General features: G+C 42.5%; 1 protein-coding gene across 6 annotated transcripts in view; it reads right to left on the bottom strand.

Moving 5' to 3' along the window:
• Nucleotides 1–19,437, bottom strand: part of cep112 (centrosomal protein 112) — a 98,949-nt gene that overhangs the window by 18,559 nt on the left and 60,953 nt on the right. For 4 of the 6 annotated variants that reach the window (XM_040123609.1, XM_040123607.1, XM_040123606.1 and 1 more), the window contains 3 exons: nt 19,150–19,380; nt 8,633–8,695; nt 4,160–4,309 (listed from right to left, as the gene is read on the bottom strand). In XM_040123609.1, coding sequence (XP_039979543.1) covers nt 4,160–4,309; nt 8,633–8,695; nt 19,150–19,380 — 444 coding nt within the window. Of the gene's footprint in view, nt 1–4,159; nt 4,310–8,632; nt 8,696–10,006; nt 10,239–18,161; nt 18,653–19,149; nt 19,381–19,437 lie in introns of those variants that run through there. The other 2 variants (XM_040123612.1, XM_040123610.1) reach the window with 2 other exon arrangements.

Genomic DNA, 19,437 nt, shown 5'->3' on the forward strand with positions numbered 1-19,437 from the left:
AATATGTTAAAGTTGTGTGAGTGAGCGTGCACATTCGGCGGGCAGAAAGACAGGAAGCACTGCTGTGGGGAGCAGGAACAGCGGTGCTGATCAAAGCCCAGGCGGGTGACACTATGGGCGGAGAGCCATTGTTTATTCACCAGCCACCTCTCCCTTTTGGCAGGGTGAGGAGAGCATGTGTGCTCGTGTACGTGTGTGGAGACAGACGGAGTTTGAGACAGAAAGAGTTCGAAGATACAGAATTGGAGAGAGAGGGTGTAAGAGAGAAGAGACAGCGCGCGTGTGTGAGTGTGTGTGTGTGTGCCTTTGTACCTTTCTCTTGGCAAGCTAATGTGGGCTTGTGGTCTGTCAGATTTGGCAGCTGCACATGTCAGGCAAGTGCACACGCACACTCATTCATACTGTTTTGCACACTCACATGCACGCAGAGACAAACACACTGCCTGTGCACATGGCCACACAGACGCACATCACGCCCTCAAGTAATTTCAATAACCTCACTATTAAACTTCACATTCACCTCAAACCCCTGTTCCTCATCAACGAAAGAAATCCGTCCACAAATGGAGACACTTCACAAAGATACCACATGTAGGGAAATAGATGACATCAGGAAGTGAATACTCTTCTAGCCCAAATGCTAGCTATGTTCCAATAAGCTACACTGGCTTCCTCTATATTGGTTCCCATTTCCCCTTACCTGATAAGAATAGACTAGACAGATGAAAGCAAATACGACACTTTCATCTTGCATTCACCTTCCACAGTCCTTTGACACCGACCCGCTTCCAATGCATTAAACCTGCCCACTCCTACCTTGCCTACTGTTAAGAGATAATTGGTAAACTAAAAATAACTGGAACAGAAACCGTGACCCACAAACTGCTGTGACCATAACTCCAAATGAGAGATAATTCATAGGAAACAAAAGGCAGGAAGTAAGGTGAAACACTGGAAGGAGGAATTTACAAAACCTACGCTTTTTTTTATTTATTATCCAATGTACCAAAACAATGAGCTAAAAGTGGCTAAAAGTGGCAGAGTTGGGTTCAGCAGTGCTAGTTCATATTACATGCTGTAATCTGTCAAAGTGATAATATTAAAAAAAATCCCTAATGGAGCTTTAAGGTCATGTCAGTAGGTAAAAACAAAAGGGCTGCTTGGTGCCAAACTAGTCTGTCTGCTCATTAATCTGGAACGGGCTTTTGCGGTAACCAGTCTGTACACTTCACTTTGATATTTTGTCAATTGCTAGTCAAACTGAGCAGAGCAGCACCAATGCAAAGCCAGTGTCCCTGTCTGTGACAACACACACCAAGCAGGCACACACTCAAGGGGTCATGCCTATATGTACACACACACACACACACACACACACACACACAAACATACATAACCTGCTCCCAAACACACCACCCAAAAAAAGTCCACCGCCTAAACATCACTTATACAAAATAACCCCAGATAATGAGCATACTTAACTGTACTACCGTTGTTCTAAAAAAAGGGGTTTACGAGATACGAAGGTCTCTGCAGTTAACACCCACATTTAAGAAGTCACAAGTACAGTAGAGCCACAGAGGGAGCTAAATTCAGGCTAGAAATGGCAGAACAGGGCTGGCAAAGAAAAAAGGGACATCTGATCTGGTGCAGCATGCATTCAGAACAACTGTTTTGGGATTATCTCAATTCAAATGCGCGGCTAACTTTGATGTTATTTTCTTCCCCTCCCATTGTCTGAAGCCCCTCGCTCTCTTCATAATCCGAGCCCTTTGAAGTGAGCAGCATGGAAACAATGTCAGCAGGCGACACACTCCCTCTGATGGCCCACTGACAGCTCTACGCCATTTCTTTCTTTCTTTTTTCTCTCTCCCCCTTTCTTCCCTTGTCCTTCTGTTTGCTGTCTCAATCCTCACACTTCCTCCATCCTTTCTTCACTTTCAGTGTTTACCATCTCACCCTTTTCCTCTCCCTTTTCTTTCAAGTTTACACCAACTCTACTTTATATCTTTGTTTCCTGTCTCTTTATTTGTTGTTTGACCAATCTTACCTTCTTCTGATTCACTGATTCTCTTCTTCCCCTCATGTCTGGCCTTTAATAAGCAATTCAACCATTAATTGGAGTCTCATTAGCGGGTGGTTAATACAGTGGGGATCATAATAATGAGGACACAGATAATGGAAACAGAAAGCTTTTGTCTGCTCCCAACACACATGCCAGGGGTTGTGTCTTGTAACACAGCCTACGATAGGGGAGACAGCGTGTGCGTGTTGTGTCATGGTACAGTTGGATTACAAGCAACAAAGCCACGATATGAGTAAGTGTAGCTGGCCAACAACAGTGTCACATAGTCTCCCTTAAAGTGAAAATCAAGAACCCATGGCGCATGATAACATAGTGACAAACATTTCATGGAAATGTTAGTAAACAGGGGATGAATTATTGTGTAATGTGTATTCAAGTGTATGTAACTTTTTGTCCTCTGTTTAGATAGCAAGCACTGACTGTGAATACGTAACTACTCTCTTCATTGAAACAGGACTAAAAAAATGAATGAAATAAATTGCTCTGGACTGAATATCAATTGATTTTTGTTGACCATTCTGTCACTTTAGCATTGGAAAAATCAACAGTTGATCTTCTGTAGTGCTTTCTGCATGTGTGTGGTCCCACTGAAAGTGACTTTGCGAAGCTTTGTTGAGCGTAATCTGAACACAGTGCCAGAGTGAATGTGTCAGTTTCTGAAAAAGTGAGACAGGGATTATGAAAAGATCTGGAGTTCACTATATACTCTGCCTGGGTCAGAAAAAGGATTTTGTGAAGGACCTTTACATAGTAGGTTGGACCGCAGAGCCACCATCAGACTTTACATTCAATCATGTATTGATAACAACAGACGACATGATATTTCAGACATTCTAGGTGTGGGATGGGGCTCGGGATAGACATTTTAAGAGCAAACTGCCCGCACTAGAAGAAAACGCAGGTCTGAGTGAGGGGGGCTTGGGCTTCCAGGGCCTGGAGGGAGAGATGATCTAAAGAGAGGCTCACAGACCTGCCTCCTTACTATATGAGGCAGCTGCAACCACAAACAGGCAAGGTTGAGTTTGGAAACATGTCCTGATCCCAGACACAACAACTCTTTATTTAGTGAGCCACGCCCACTCAACCGCCACTGTGTCCCAGTGTGGTTGCTAGGGCAGAAGGCAGATTAAAAGCTCCTGTGATTCCTAAAGACAAATCTGCATGAAGGAGAATGAAAAACAGGGAGATGAATGACCACTTTTACTAATCTAGTGTCTCAATTATTAAGAAGTGGCACAGGTCCAACTGGACATTTTTTCATCACAAGAGACATTTTTCATGTCTAATCTCTAAATTTCATTAACTAATATTGGGCTACAGATGATGTTTAATTAGGACATGTTCAAAGAAATAAACATAAGTAAAAGATAAAGTTAAAGATAAGAAAGGAGACTGAGTGTAAATTTTATCTGTAAAAGAGAATGACAGTAATGACATACAGAGGCTCTGACTTAAGAAGTAAGGTGCAGCAGACAGATTTATAAGGTTCAGATAGACACAGAGCACAATAGACACTTAAAGTAACTATGGAGTTTGCAACTAGCCATTAAAATGACAGCGCACATGGATACAACCTGTGACCATGCTTTAACAAAGAAAAGTGACCCGTGTCTACTCTATAAAAGTCAAATCCAGACAAGGCTTTATTTAAGGATGTAGTTTGCAGCCCCTCCGGAAGATTTCAAAGCTGAGGCAGCCCCTTGAAGCAACTTCAACTCGATACAGACCAAATTGGGTCATACACTTTTTTCCATTTTATCCAATATGGGAAAGAAAGAAAAAAAAAATTTTTTATTCACAGAATGAGCCATTTGCCTCTACTTTTGTGCTTTTCCAACAAATTCAACTCTGCTATAATGTGCTGCAGCAAACACTGATAATGCAGTAATGTTGCTTTGGACTCCAAACCTAATAAGTTTAGTAAAAGGCTCTATATCATGTGTAGAGGAGCAGCATTTTGCAACACCTTATATACTTAATTAGTCCATATCAAATGGAAAGAATGCAGCATAGAAATTTAGTTTCTCACATTATCAGTGCTGATGACTGATCTTTTAAGTGTCCAACACTGACCTTATTGGCCTGATCGGCATGGTGCGTCATTGTCCTCCTCTCCTCATCCCATCGAGCGTTGGCCTCCTCCAACTGCCTCTCCATTGCCTGCTGCAGATAAACAGCCTCCTCCTTTGAGTCACATACAGACGTCTGTAGCTCTGCAATTAGCTACGGGTGAGAAGAAAATGAATGTTTGATTTCAATTCTTAATTCTAATTTATTGTTGTGTGTGAGGGACTGACAGAGAATCAGCACAAGTGGCTGATGGACAACTGACCACACAGTGTTACGCCCACTGTTCACTGAGTAAATAAAAAGATGAGTTGGCATACTAACAAGTAGCCTATCTGCTCTTGGGAACATTTTTTGTAGTGCATAGATAACTTCTAAGCTATATATACTTTTTCTATACAAATGTCTGAGACAAGTGATGCAGTAAAACAATCAAAGTGGAGGGAAAACCCAATGCCAAAGGAGAAACAAAACACAAAGTAAAAACAAAAAAAATAAAAAAACAAAAAACATTCACTAAACAATGCTGATTTGCTTCATTTCACTAGTCTCACAAAATGACTTGTATCAGATGGCAAGTACATCTCATATTTGTCATCGATTTGGATGGCAGTGGCAACTTCCTTAAAACACTGCTTTTCCCAGAGTCTCATGTCTTGTGTCTTTTTTGAGGCGAGACAGAAGACAGAGAGAGTAGAGAGAGGGAAAGAGAAGAGGAAGGTAAAAAAAGATAGGAAGGAAAAAAACAACTTCCTTTTTGAAGAGCAGTGTGACTTTGTGTTGGTGAACTTGCGGTGCACACCAAGATGAAAAGGAGCTGCCTCAGCTTTGAAATCCTCCAGTCAAAATTAACATTCTATTTAAGCCACTGTCAGGGAAAGGCAGAGGAAAGATGAGACAGTAAAAGAGAGAGGGAGAGGAAGGGAGAGGGGAGGAAAATGAAAGGGGGGGGGGGCTTTGCTGCTGCTAGCTTTGGGCTAGACAGATAATTGTTTACCGTGTTCAAACTCTGGAGGCCCTGCTGGAATCTGCACATTGTGTGGGAGTATGGGAGTTAGAGTGGTGCGGGTCGACCACAGAGAGAGAGAGAGAGAGAGAGAGAGAGAGAGAGAGAGAGAGCGAGAGAGAGAGCGAGAGGGAGGGAGAGACAGAGAGAGGGAGGGAGAGAGATGTGAGAGGGAGATTAGGCTTTCTTTGTCAGTGGGAAAGCCACATGAAAGCAACAAATGGCACATTATTATGGGAACATAATTTCTGGGCATAATAATTATTTTGCAATATGGATTCCCTGCATCTGCTGGTCTTGAGCCCTAGGGTGGTGGCGGCACTCTAAACTACTCAACTCAGCTGTCTGTCTTGTTATCCTTCTATATATACACACCACAACACCTTTTTCTCTGTCTGATAGCTAGCCAGGCCTTTTTAAGTCTGTAATTGGTCTGGTGAGACTTGTCTATTTTCCCAGCCTGCTAGCATCTCTGTTTAGGGCTAAAGGCAGGCTTACCTCTCTATGAACCTGAGGTAAAAAAAAAAATAAAAAAAATAAAGAGAGAAGGGAGCAGGTCTGGTGTTTATTCATCTGTTTGTAAACAGAAAGGTGAATAACTAAGGCCACAAAAAGATGGCCACCATTGAGAAGGGGATGCTCTGCAATGTTACATGAAAAAAAAATAAAAACACTTGCAAGTGTTGGTGGTTGATGCTGAATGGTTCAAGACCTCTGATTTGCTGCCCGCACCTCTGTCATTTTAATAGTGAGCTGAAACCAAAATAGTAAATTACAGAAACATTTTTTCTTAGAACAGCTGTTTGATATGTCTGGAAACTACACTGATGACAGCACTGAGGCTGAACCAAAGCAGTAAAGTTGCGAGCCGTAAAACCAAAACAAAGTGCTGATTAACAGTAAAACGCCCTGTAAAGCTGAGGAGGGTTGTAGAGTCAGGTAATGATTCTCTGTGGGTTCAACACTACATTTGACCGCCTTTCATATTACATGTGGTCCTTTCATCCACTGTTAATATAAAAGTATTGATTATAGCAGCTTTAACACTGATCAATACAGATAATAACCTAAAGTGTAAACAGTGAAGGAGATACATTACTCTTTTCAAGTAGTTTTTAAGGAGTGAGAATGTAGCAAAAGGAATAAATACTGTAACAGATCCTATTTGATTAATACACACCTAAGAGGTCACCCGTGAACACTGTTTGTGGAACTGAACCAGTATTGTGCTGAAATAAATTAGGTATACTTGCATATCGAGTGAACTTCAACCTTTTTCTCCAGAACATGGTACTCCTCATGTACTGTACCTCCCATGGTAAATTCCCTCCACCTCCTACCTACTCCCACGGTGGACGGTCGGGGATAAAGTAATGATCTCCCACTAGTACCACAGCTACCACCCACTGTAGCCTGATCATTAAAGGGGGGAAGAGAGCAGCCCTGTTCAGTTCACAGGTCACCCAGGAGGACCACTCTCAGCTAGACGCTTAACACACAGGATTGGATTGGAGAGACACTAATTAGGAGAGCCTTAGCGTGTGTGTGTGTGTGAGAGAGAATCAGAGGCAGTGAAAGAGAGACAAAAGCAAAGAGGTAATGTGCAAGAGAGAGGGATGTGTGTGTGCATGCATGTAAACATATACCCTGACGCGGTGCGTCTCCAGTCCACTCCGGATAATGTATGGCGTGGTATGTTTTTAATTGGGCTATTAGCCATGCAGTTGAGCTCAAGAGCGATGCCCCCTGTCAGACACTGGGGGGTTAACAACTGGGGTTAGCCTTTGAGGTTCAAAGGCCTCTTGTTTACATTTGACTGAGCTGCCCCAAGGGGTAGGCAACAAAAACCCCTCGGTTCCACCTTTACCTTTTAAAACAAAGCTGCCCAAACCAACGACAAATAGCCTGCATTAATCACACAAATTAATATGTTTGCACGAAAACCCACACCTTCAGCATAACCCTATGTCTAACAACACACTCCAACAAAGGTGCTGAAATCTGCACACAGAGACGTTTCTTCAATGTCAGAGAGAGTGTTGTTTGTTGAACCTGAGCCAGCTTTGTGTCCCTAAAACAGGATGAGGAGGATTAATCACTTGTTGCTGTGTACGTGGTGGCGTACCACACTGCCAAAGCGGGCAAACATGGCTGAACTTTTGCACAGCATCCAGCTTCTTTTGAAGTCGAGTATTGTGTAACCTAATAAGCTACCGTTTTCTCACAACATCTGCTTGTCAACCCCACTTTCAACTCTGTGCCTTTGCCAGCCGACATAAAAAGGGGGGATTTAAAGTGGAGAAGAAAGAAAGAAAAACAACAAAACCCCTCCTTTGAATCTCCTCTTTGGGTAACGAGGTGCAATTATGGCCAAATGATTGTGATATTTTAGCCTGCTACATAATCAAGAAGACAACTCTTTTCTTTTATAATGTAAACACTACTTAGGGTGTTTTGGATCTTTTAAACTAGCGAGGTAAAAGCTGCCTGAACTTTCTGGGACACTTTGCTGAATGACAGAGTGTGTGTCCTATGAAGTTCTACCCCTGGCTGGAGAGAAGCATTCTCTTTCTTTTAAATGGGCTCAGTCTGAGGAGACAAGCAGTAATGTTAAACATATGGCCCTTGATTAAAAAGGTCTCTGAAGTGTGGCCAGGCGATGCTATGACAAGACGAAGTATAAGTGGCAAGCAAGAGAGAATGAAGGAGAACACAGTACAGGGGACAAATGCAACAGTGCAAGTGTGAGAAATATAATTAGGTTTCTCTTGATTTTTGGCCACTTGGGGGCATCTGAACAAGCTGTAAACACAGCATTTATATATTAACTTAATGTTGGCAGACAATTGCCTATTAACACATTCAGGAGACACTGAGCAATGTTAGCAGTAACTTGGAGTTGTGTTTCTGGCCACCTTATGAATGTAAGTCTAATATTTACCCTCTTTCTAGCTAACTACGGGCGATCTCTCACAGTACACGTAAGTATTTGATTCATTGTTAATATAAAAAATTTGATTAGTACAGCTTTTAGGGCAAATACAGAGAGGGACTATCCTTTAATATGAAGCCTAAAAACCTCTCCTCAATTCATCCGTGGACAGAGAGAATAAGAAAAGTAAAGAAAAAAGCCAGGCAATATAGCTTTTGATGTTCTTACTGTAATACAAGCTTCTGTGTTTTATGTGTGGATCTATTTGTCTGAACTTTGCATAAACCTCATGCCAGATATGGGATGTGTGTGTGCGTACCTCCTTGTGCCCTTGTGTGTTTGTGCATATCTGCTTAAAGGCAAAGGGCAGGGTGGCTTGCTAGGTGTTCAAGAGTGTGAGTTTGTGTGTGTGTGTGTGTGTGTGTGGCGGGGGCTCACTTCTTCCATCAGTACATTTGTCCATATTTTCAAACTGTTTGATGGAAAAAGAAGAATATAAAATGAAAGAGTGGAAAAAAAGGTAGAAGAGAAAACTGATTACCTGGGCAGACCTGGTGAGCTTCTGACTGTACTCCTTCTCAATCTGCTTCAGCCTGCTGTGGGTCTGCAACAAGAAGGGAGAAGAGAGTGTGAGAAAGAGATATGCAGACAGACGGATAGAGACACAAAAAGATAGAGTTGTGAAATTGAATCTTCTGTTAGGAAGTGCACAGAGACACACCACCCTCCCAACCAATCCATGCTTACACACACTCATGTTGACCTCTGCCTCTTGGCAGTGTATCCCTGTGGCGCAGGCCTGCGGCCCCTTGGCACAGTGCCAGTCCCAATGCTCATGTGTGCCAGCAGGTAGTGACGTGCACGGTGCACAGTGGGCACCACTCCTCTTTGATCCCCTGCCAACAATTCATCACTCAACAAGAAGGGGGGGCAGCGGGAGAATTAAAACTTTGCTGCCAATTAGCTATCGGGAGAAAAAAAAGAGAGGTGATCGGGAGAAGCTGGGAGAGACAACACGGTGGAGACAGAATAGGAGTGAATGGAGATTGCTGTTAGGAGTTTATTGAGCGCCGCTCGTCTCTTTGTTTTCCGTTGTTTCTCTATTGGAGGCTTGCCAGCTGGAAGCAAAGACTGCAAGTGTCTAATACAAGATCTGTCTCTTTTCAACTTGCTGTGTTGTGAAGCCGGAGTTTCAATGAGTGGAGTGAGATAATTAGGTGTGAAGTGCTGGAATTCGATGGGGATGTCAATGACTGCCTGTGCGCATAGTGACAAGGTCTATACAAGTACTGTAGAAAGACTACGGCTCAAATTAATGGGGGATATACAGTAGGTCATTAGTTGAAAGGCAGTAAAGTTTTTTCAGGGGATGTGGGTCAATTTAAGTTATAAACTCAAATCTGAAAGTATACAGTATATCAGTATGTGCATATTGTTTAGATTCTTCCATTATTTTGAACGCTCACATAATGCAGAAATCCACCTTTATTATCATACATAAATCTGCTTGGTGTTACAGTAATCAAACTACCAATTACCTGTATTTCCTGTATAGAACCGCACAGTGCTCTTCTATTTTGCATCACTGTGTGCCTAGTCTTTGTTGATAACCCAATTAATTTCACCACAGAGGAAATTCTCATCTTATCTCTGTAAGAAATTCTAAAAACTCTGATGTGTTAAGCAATAAAGTATAACACACCATCTTAATTCTTGAAAAATGTTCAAGTAGGAAATACAAAAAACGAGTACAAAAACACCAGCCATGCAGAAATTTTTTTGGAAATTTATTTTAAAATGCATTAAATCTGATACATAAAAACACACACATACACAGACCCATGAGACACACACATGCACGCACTCACGCACACACTTGAATCTCTTGTTCTGACAGCCGCTGACAGACGGACAACCCACTAGCAAACACTGCTTCATTGAATCCACCCCTCGCAGCCATCAACACCTGAGCTTCATTTGGACTCTGCACCCCATCCAAACACTTCCTGACAAACACTGCCATCCGCTCTGAGCGGACACACCTGTCACCACGGAAACACAGAGCCATCACCAAGGATACGGGCCTGTCTTCCTGCGCCAGGACTCTTTGAGTGGCGGTCCGCTCGTCCCTAGGGGCCCTAGAGCTGCTGATGAGAGAGTGTGAGACAAAGAAGGGTGTAGAAAAGGCAAGAGAAAGAACTGTGTGTGGGAGAGGGGCACAAATGGAGTCCTACGTTGTTTTTTCTTTGCTGACACATTTGTTGTCTCCCTTTACTGCTGCAGGACTGCTCCATCTTAGCTACAACTTAGCTGAAGTGACACTGGGATAGTTATGGTTCGGTATTTTTAGCCATACTGTATCTCTACCTCCTATTTACTGATAATGTGTCAGCAGGCTAATTTTATTAGAAAAACCACCATGAACACCAAAAAACATGTCTATCAGAGGCACCACACTTCTTTGATTTGATGTCATCCGTATTTCAACATAAAAGGGATGTGGCTCTGTAATGAAAATGAAAGTGAAATATCAGCATCATTTCATCATCAAATGACTGCGGGGTAATGAGGTGTGTGTGACTCCACTGTATATGACTGTGAGTTCACGAGTGTATTCATGGAAACATATGGCCAGACTGACATGCGAACATGCTCAGATGTTTCATAAAAACATAAAGAGCTTGCTACTAGCCTATTCCTTTTATCGACAGCCACTCAGGGGAATTTAGCAGGAAGCATTATACAACATCATATATTTTACAGTTCAACCATCTAAAGACACATTAAAAATGGCTGGAAACAGATGAAGATATGGATAGTACATGCCAGGAAAAATAGCCAAACTGGACTGTGACAAATACAAAGGGAAAATCAGAACTAAATTAAAAGCCCAGCCATATGTGTGTGTCTGTGCGAGTATGTGTGTGTAAGCACTTTCAAAGAGACTACCTGTGCCCCGCCAAAGGCATTTTCGTGCTGAAGGCACTTTGAGGCTGTATCAGGCTCTTCAATCGCCTCTTAATCCTAGCGGTGTGGAGTGCGGCTGCTTTGAAGTGTGTATGTGTGTGTGTGTGTGTGTGTGTGTGTTTGTGCATGTGTACAGGTATTTGTGTGTGCAAGAGTGTGTGCTAAAGAGAGTGGAAGTGGATCTGAAGGCAAGGCATGCACCACTTACCAGAACTTAATTAATAATCTGCAATGGGAACCAGGCCAAACACACAGACACACACAGACACACACAGACACACACACACACGTGTGGACTGACAGGAGCGGCAGAAAGCAGGGTGATAACTTTCTCTCTCTCTCTCTCACACACTCTCACACACACACAAACATATACACACACACACACTTTAAGATACGCACACAAGTCACACTTATTCAAACGCAGATAATGAACAAACAGGATACATGAAGGCCAAACACACATCCAGAGTCCACATCTATAGTTGCTTGGAAGTGAAATTGCTTCCATTGTTTGGAAAGGACCATTGTATTGCTGCTAAAGGAGGAAGTAACCAAAGTAAACATTTCTCAGTAGTGTAATGCTACCAACACAAAGTCGGTGTATATTCAGAATCTGTTCAGTGAAGCCGACAGTCCAGGACAGGATATTGCCTCTATTTGGCATTTTCCTCTGATATGTTTCCAATCATCTCACATTGCTAAAGAGCAATTATGGTTTTCAGCATCGTCCTGACGCTGAACTCTGACAGAATACATAGAACTACACTCAGTACTTGCTGATGTAAGGATGATGCCACTTCACACGTAGAAAGGACATGATGTGAAGGTCAATTGACAGGTGATCAGGTAAAGGGCAGGGTCGTTTTTAAGGTGACAATGAAACACACAGCACATTATTCAATAGCGTTTGGTAGTTTCACCCTACACACAACAACATAGCGTATGTGGCACTCTAGGGAGCTGATTTGTGGGGTTCATTTCTCACAAACAATAATAAAAGATTTCAAAGAGAAGCTTTTCCCCATTGCGCCACCAAAGCCTTCAGTTTTAGTGGCAGCAGTATTTGTAAGCATTCAAAATGATTCTCTGTTCACGATGCATGTCTCTCATAACAATTTGAGTTCAATCTGCCAGCGAGGGAGAGCTGGGAGATGTTATTTGCTCGTTTGTCTGTAATCATTGCTGTCTTGCTGCGCTCGCCTGTGTATCTGTGTGTGCGAGAGATAGAGTTGGTGCTGTAATAACAAGAGGCTTTATTTCCATTTCACAGTTTGCCATCACTGCCTGTCAGTAGTGATTCTCTTCATCCCTGCTGCTCACTGTCAGTGCTGCATCACACACAGTACAGAAATAATGCATCATGGGCACACACACACACACACACACACACACACACAGACAGGCATACACAGATAAACATACATCAAACACACAGACACACACACACACACACACACACACACAACATACCAAATGTTCAGTGATTACACACTCAACCAGCCAGTTCTTGGTATCAGAAAACCAATTACATCCATTACCATCAGTGTGAGTGGGCTTAACATTTAACCCACATCATAAGGTCTGGAAAAAAAAGTTTGTTTGAGGCTTTTAATGATTAATGGATGGAGTGGCTTGTACAATCTCAGATTGCTTTAACATAAGTGGACAGACCTTAAAACAGCAGAAATAGTATCTCAGTCATGCACAGATTTGTGTACTATTGTACACGATACTATTGTTATGTACTATTTTATAGGCAAAGGTCTTAACTTATTTTGACTATGGCGGCAACAATTTTACTTTTTTCCAATTGATTATTGACCTTTGAAAATCTATCTATCTTTCTAGTTTTCTGCCTAGGTAAACCTCACTTCCTGTCTATTTATGTGTCCATCCTTCCTTTGATCAATAAGTCTGCCTGATGTTCAGATGTTGGATGATTTCGAGTTGAAAAACAGAGCCCAATATCACAGTGTCCCACGTAAAACTCCACTTAAAACCAAAGTGTAATCTATACCGTGCAACAAGATGGGAGCTGCCTGACGCCATGTTTTAATGCGATTGAGAAAGTGTGTCGCTTCCCTCCCTCCTCTTGGATGACTTCAAAAAGTGAGCAAGGGAGCTGTGTGATGTTTTTTTGGGACGACAGATCCTTTACTTTGACTCTTTCATGTGCTGGGTGACTCACTCACTCTCTCTCTCTCCCCGCCACCGGGCCCAATGGTGCGCTGAGGAAACGAGGAGCTCACATAGGTTTGGGCATGTGCGCAGGCACACAAACACACAACATATATTCATACACAAACACAAGAACACTATCTCTAGCACATTAAAATGCTTTAATGTGCGTTTGTGTAGCGGCTGTGATATAAACATACACTAACAGCAGATAAATCCATATTCAGACACATACATAGATCCAATAATCTGAATGCCTTGCACCAAATATCCTAAACTTTACCTCTTTCTCCCGTTAAATCAGATTCCTCGCTTTGCCTCCCCCATCTCTTTGTCTCCCAGTTAGTCTGTCAGTGTGAGGTGAATGTGAGCCCTCTTTGATCATCCCTCAGCCTGTGTTTCTCTCCTCCTCGTCTAATCCATGACCGACTGAATAATGTGATTTGGTGTATCTCCAAATGGCAGAGGACCAACCAAATAAGTCAACAGTGACAGGGGGCAAGGGAGAAGAGCTAGACGTGGCTATGACAACAACAATGACAACAACCTCGTACCACCATCTTCTGGCTGAGAGAGAGAACGGTATGCTCGCTGAGTCTGAAAGTACATGTCTCAGAGGGTCGTGATCAAAGCTGGTATGAATGGATTGATATGGATGTTAATTATTTAATAAAAATGTTAACTGACGTACTAGATTAACTGCCAGATCTCCCTAGTTTAACTTTCCACATTCTAATATTCTTATATTGAGATTTCTCTGTAGCTTTAGGAGGACAAAAAAACTGTTCTTTTCTTCATTTTCATAACAGTTTTATTAATCTTATCATACCTTGTGGATATTCTGCTTGTCTCAATGAAAACTGATAAACAATTGTATACAGGTAAAGAGCTCCACATAAACTTCTAAAGAAGGAAGAAGCACGAAGCAACCAAGGTTGGTACTGTGTTTGAGTTGTAACTTCTGTGAAACTTTAGAAAATCAGCTGTGCATGTTGTGCACTAAAAACGCCTGGGTGGTCTGTTCACAAGTGCAAAGTCCTAAATATGGATGTGAAGGCAACAAGAATACACTGAAGACATATTGAGATCCAATCAGTCAAACCACATTTAAGCATGGCCAGAGACACATGTGTCCACACATGGAAAATAGTGTGATGGTAGAGGCATGACCAGCCACATAAAAAGACTGTCTAGTCAGCTCTGTGCATAGCACAACAAACAAAATTTATATACAGATGATTTTCTTGTGCCAAACAACTTAAATGAGATTTTGAAGTCTGTACCAGAGCTGAGTTTCCACATAGCAGCAGCAATCTTCTTCTCCAGCTGTATTGCTGAGCACAAACAAGTTTTTTATTTTCAAGAAACCTGTAATGGTCGCTTAAAAAGAAAACAAACTTATTTCTTATTTCTCACAGACGAAATCAAATGTGAATAGGGAGACAAAATCTGTTCAAAAATGATCACTTAAGACATATTATGACTCCATGAATGAACTGCAAACCATCTCGACTGAATCAAGATGCAAAGGGAACATCTGGATTCAAGATATTAGATCTACAGAAGGCCAGCAATGCCCACCAAATAATCCCCAAGACAGGTAATTTTGCCCAAACACACATTTGATCTGATGTATTGGCAAGGAACTAGTCAATTCAAGGTCATAAAAATACACCAACCAAGTCCATTAGATTTTGTTGTTAAATTCTATTCTTAAAGAAGCAATTTGCAGGTAGTGATACCAAATAACAGAAGCACCTACAGTACCTTTGACAGACATTGTCACCTGACAGCCCTTTACAGCTGCAGCGTCATGTTGTAACGAGTGGAGACACACAAAAGAAAGCTCCATCTCCAGCTAGGGGACAAAATCTCATACACTGTCTGAGCCAACCTCACTTTTAGAGGAAAATCTCTCAAGTTTTCGGAAGTTCATACACTACCTCCTTGAAGCAAAAATAAATACCTGTGGAGAAAAGTGACAGACTGCAAGACAGAGGCCTTCAAACTTCCGCTTTTTAATGCTTAGCATTAAGCGTGAGCACTGTCGTGGCTTTCATGTCTAGGGAGCCACATGGGGCATGGCTAGGGGGACACTGGTGCTGTGACACAGGGAGCAGTGATTGGCTACTGCATGCCAAAAAGCTGATTGCTCATTGGCTGATGTTTGCCTCCAGGTGGTTGTGTCACACTTGGTTGGTGTTCGATGAAATGCCCTGTCCCTTTGATCTGAAGTGAAAGTAGGCGCGCACGCGCACGCACACGCACACACACACACACACACACACACACACACACACACACGCACACACACACACACACACACACAAACACGTTTTTTTTTTACTACTGGCCTCAGGAATCCTCAGAAAGTGTGGGCTTCACCCCGTCCTCTGTCATTGCGTGCTTTTTGTGAATATGCACTTTTTATACACAAGCATGGTGACTTTTACACCAGCAATTAAAGCCATAAGAATGAGGGTACTTAAAAATACATAGTGGACGCGGTACATGTGCAACATGCAAACATACCAAGTATAAGTATGCGCTCTCTCTCGTACAGTCACACACACTCATACACAAACACCCAGGTCCACACAAACATATCAGACAAAATTTGCACATCTAATCTCCTCGGCAGTTCAAAGAGCTGTGCTCTCCAGACGAAGAGTAAATATGAGTTCAAGGTTCCCGACGTTATTCAGACCTCCTGATCTTTTGTCACAAATGATCTCAGATCTCTAGTATTGACAAGCAGGGAGTGAGTAAGATACAGCTTTGTGAGGTGAAAAGGTTCAACACAAAGGCCTTTTCTCCACTAACCAAACTTTAAGCTCATATAAGTAGTGCATATTAAGCAGTGATTGCAAATATGACCTGTGTTTAATATGCTAGTGAGCATACAGAGGAGTGTGCGTGTTCACCCAAATGTGTTTGCATATGTGTGTGTGTTAAGAAACACTGTTCCCACACTTCTTCAAAGCCTAGCCCTGATTTCTGGTAAGGCCAACTCTTTATAGAAAGCCCTAATGTTCTGGGCTTTGCCACAACTTGAACGAAGAGGGGAGGACGTGTGGAAAGACAGATGGACGCTGGGGGTATGGATGAGAATAAGAAAGTTAGATAAGGAGGTGGTGTGGCTGAGAGGCAGGATTCGTGCTAACTGTAGCCCAGAGATGAGGCGTCTTATCAGGCACAGAGGCAGCTTCACAGGCCCCTCAGTGAAGCACAGAGATTGGGAGGTCTGGGGTTGTGTGCATTCTTACCAATGAACACGGGCAGGCACGCACGTGCACAAGCACAAACTTACAAAGACTAACACCCCCCACCCAACCCCACCGTCTCCTCAGTCTACCTCCATCATTTTTCCTTCTCTCATCCTTTTTTTGGTGAAGCTCAAATGTATGTAACTATCTTGACGTCTGATCTTATCTCCTCTGATATTCTGTTTCTCATTATTTCATTCCAACAGCTCCGACTGTCTACTCCCAAAACATCCCCCCATCCCCCTGTATCCCTCTCTCTCCCTCTCTGTCTCTCCCTTAAACGCATGCGTCTTTGATGAGAATCCATTCATGGATTTAATGGATTTCTCTGGCCTTTTTTTTTTTATCAGGATCTAGGAGATGTGTTCAAAAAAAAAAAAAAAAAAGCTGGCCAGCCCAGGCTCGGCTTCCAAGAGCATGGTGGACTGCAGAGGACAGCATTTCTGTCTGCATCAAAAGAATGAGAAATTTTCAGCTTACAAAACAGGGCGAACGAGTCAATATGGATCTGAGGCCAGGCTGACTTCAATCCCATGTAAAGGGGGGGGACAAAAAAAAAAAAAAAAAACTCAGCGCAATGAAGTAGTGAAACTTTTCCCTGCCCACTCTGAAGTCAAACTTAGAGACAGATTTGAAAGTGGAAAAAAAAGGGAAAAGGAAGACGTTCAACCTTTGGTGAGTTTTTTTTTTTCTAGAAGCATGCACTTTTAGCTGACAAAAAAGGAAGGAGAAATCATTAATCTCTTTCATGAAAAAGTCAAACTAGCACATTTCTGATAGTGTTATCAGTCTGAGTTCAACATTCAGCCTCACTGCTTTGAATCCACTCCAGATTCCCCAACAACTGTGGGTCATTTTTTTTCTACTACGTACAAAAAAGAGGGAAGAGAGAGGAACTAAAGTGTGCCAAAAAGATAAAATAACTTTTAGCAGCAAAACAGTCTTCACATCCAAAAAAGGACACATAGGAAATAGCGTGATTTCTTCAAACGAGGATTACCCTGTAAAAAGCACACTATTTTCCTTGGATCTCTCTCCCGTCAGTACCCCTGGTTCTGTGTACCATATGGAGCCAAAATGGCCGCCTGGGTGCTTTGGAGGTCCCTGCATTCCGGGGCTAATGCTGCGCAGCTGGCGCGGGATGGTGTCTAATGAAAAATGCTCTCTTTGATGGGCCCTGCAGAGGGATTAGGTTCTGATCAACACCACCTTAGGTCAGCTTCCTGCTAGACCAGCACAAGATTATGGGTGATCTCCCAGCTGTGGGTCCAGTTTCCATAGTGGCGAGTGGAGCAAATATGACACAGAAAGAGAGAAAGAAAGAGAGAGGGGACCTCAGAAGTTCTAACTGAAGTTCTTCCTGGTTCACCAAGATAGCAAAAAGCAAAGCTGGATAATGGCTTTACTGAAATGCTGTGGGTTCTCCTCTATGTCTGACCCTTAAATCCAATCCCTAAGTAGTGTACATTTCAAAACAGTATATCCCATGATGGTAAGAGGGTCAACCACAAGACTTTGAATTTCTACAAAAGTACATGTAGTCTACATTACCTTATTCAACTTTCTGTTTAAGGATCTAGGATGAAGAAAAATGCTATAATAGTAATATTCTGGGTTTTATTTGGTGTTTAGGTCAGAGTATCTCAATAAGACTGAGGCAGTGTGGGTCTCTTTGTGCATTTGAAAACATTAAGATGTCCTAATCTGTACTGACATGACATAGCGGCAAACCTTTGCTACAGTTGCAAACCCAGACAAGCCCTGCTCCCCTGGGGACGGCTGTGGTTCAGCATGGAGAGCGGGTTGTCCACTGATTGCAGGTGGCGGTTTGATCCTCGGCTCCTCCTGTCCACATGTCTAAGTGTCCTTTAGTGAGACACTAAACTCCAATTGCTCCTGATGGTCAGGCCAGTGCTTTGCATTGTAGCTTGCTGCCAGTCGGTGTGGGAGTGTGTGTGAATGGGTAAATGAGAGGTGAATTGTTAAAGGCTCTGTATAAAAGCATCACATAACAAGTCCCAGTCCCACACACACAGACACACAAACACAATGTGTTTTCACTGTAAACACTGATGAACAAAAAAAAACAAAACAAAAAACAATAGCTGGATGCAGTTAACATTGTTCACAAGTTCTCTGGCAAATGTCTATGTGAGAAGGAGACATAAACAGGGGTAGAAAGAATAACAGTGGGAGAGGAGGTAAGCAATACATACAAAATATTTTTAAAAATCTTGATTGTGGAAACAAGATTGCTAAAACAAGCTGTGCAAGAAAAGTTTCTAAAAACCTAACTTGACTAAGATAGCTGCGTCATGCCCTTTTTTTTGACCCCATTTTTCTGGTAGAAGGACCTCTGCCAACAGCTTCTCCTGTAAACAGGGGTTAATACAGCCTCTCTAACTTGGCCTGTCTTTTCCTCCCTAATTCAGTTGCACTGGCTATATTTGAAGCACGGATGTTCTCTGTCTCTTTTATATTAGTTTCTGCTAGAGAATCAATGAAGGCGTCACTATTCGTGTAACCTTATTTTAAACAGGTACTCATCCCCACAGGCCATAGAGTGAAATAATGCAATTTATACAGACAGCATTAGATTGGAAACTTAACATATGTCATCTTTCCCCCACTACTCTTTACCCACCTTTTCCTGAGCAGCGTCCTTCTCCTTCTGGTGGCTTCTCTCAAGGTCGCTGAGACTGCGTTCCATGTCAAAGCGGAGCCGATCCAGGGATGCCTCCTTGTCCAGGAACGCCCTTTGCTTTTCCTCCTCCCGGAGCAATGCCAGCTCTGCCAGCTGTTGCTTATGCTGGGTGTGGGCCCCCTGGAATTCCTCACGTAGACTTGACAACTGGGCTTCCAAATCTGAAATTGCCTGGAGGAGAGACAGATACAGAGACGTACAGTGGATTTAGGCAAGAGACATTAACTG

This window comes from Xiphias gladius, chromosome 3, assembly GCF_016859285.1.
Source record: "Xiphias gladius isolate SHS-SW01 ecotype Sanya breed wild chromosome 3, ASM1685928v1, whole genome shotgun sequence".
Taxonomy (NCBI): Eukaryota; Metazoa; Chordata; class Actinopteri; order Istiophoriformes; family Xiphiidae; genus Xiphias; species Xiphias gladius.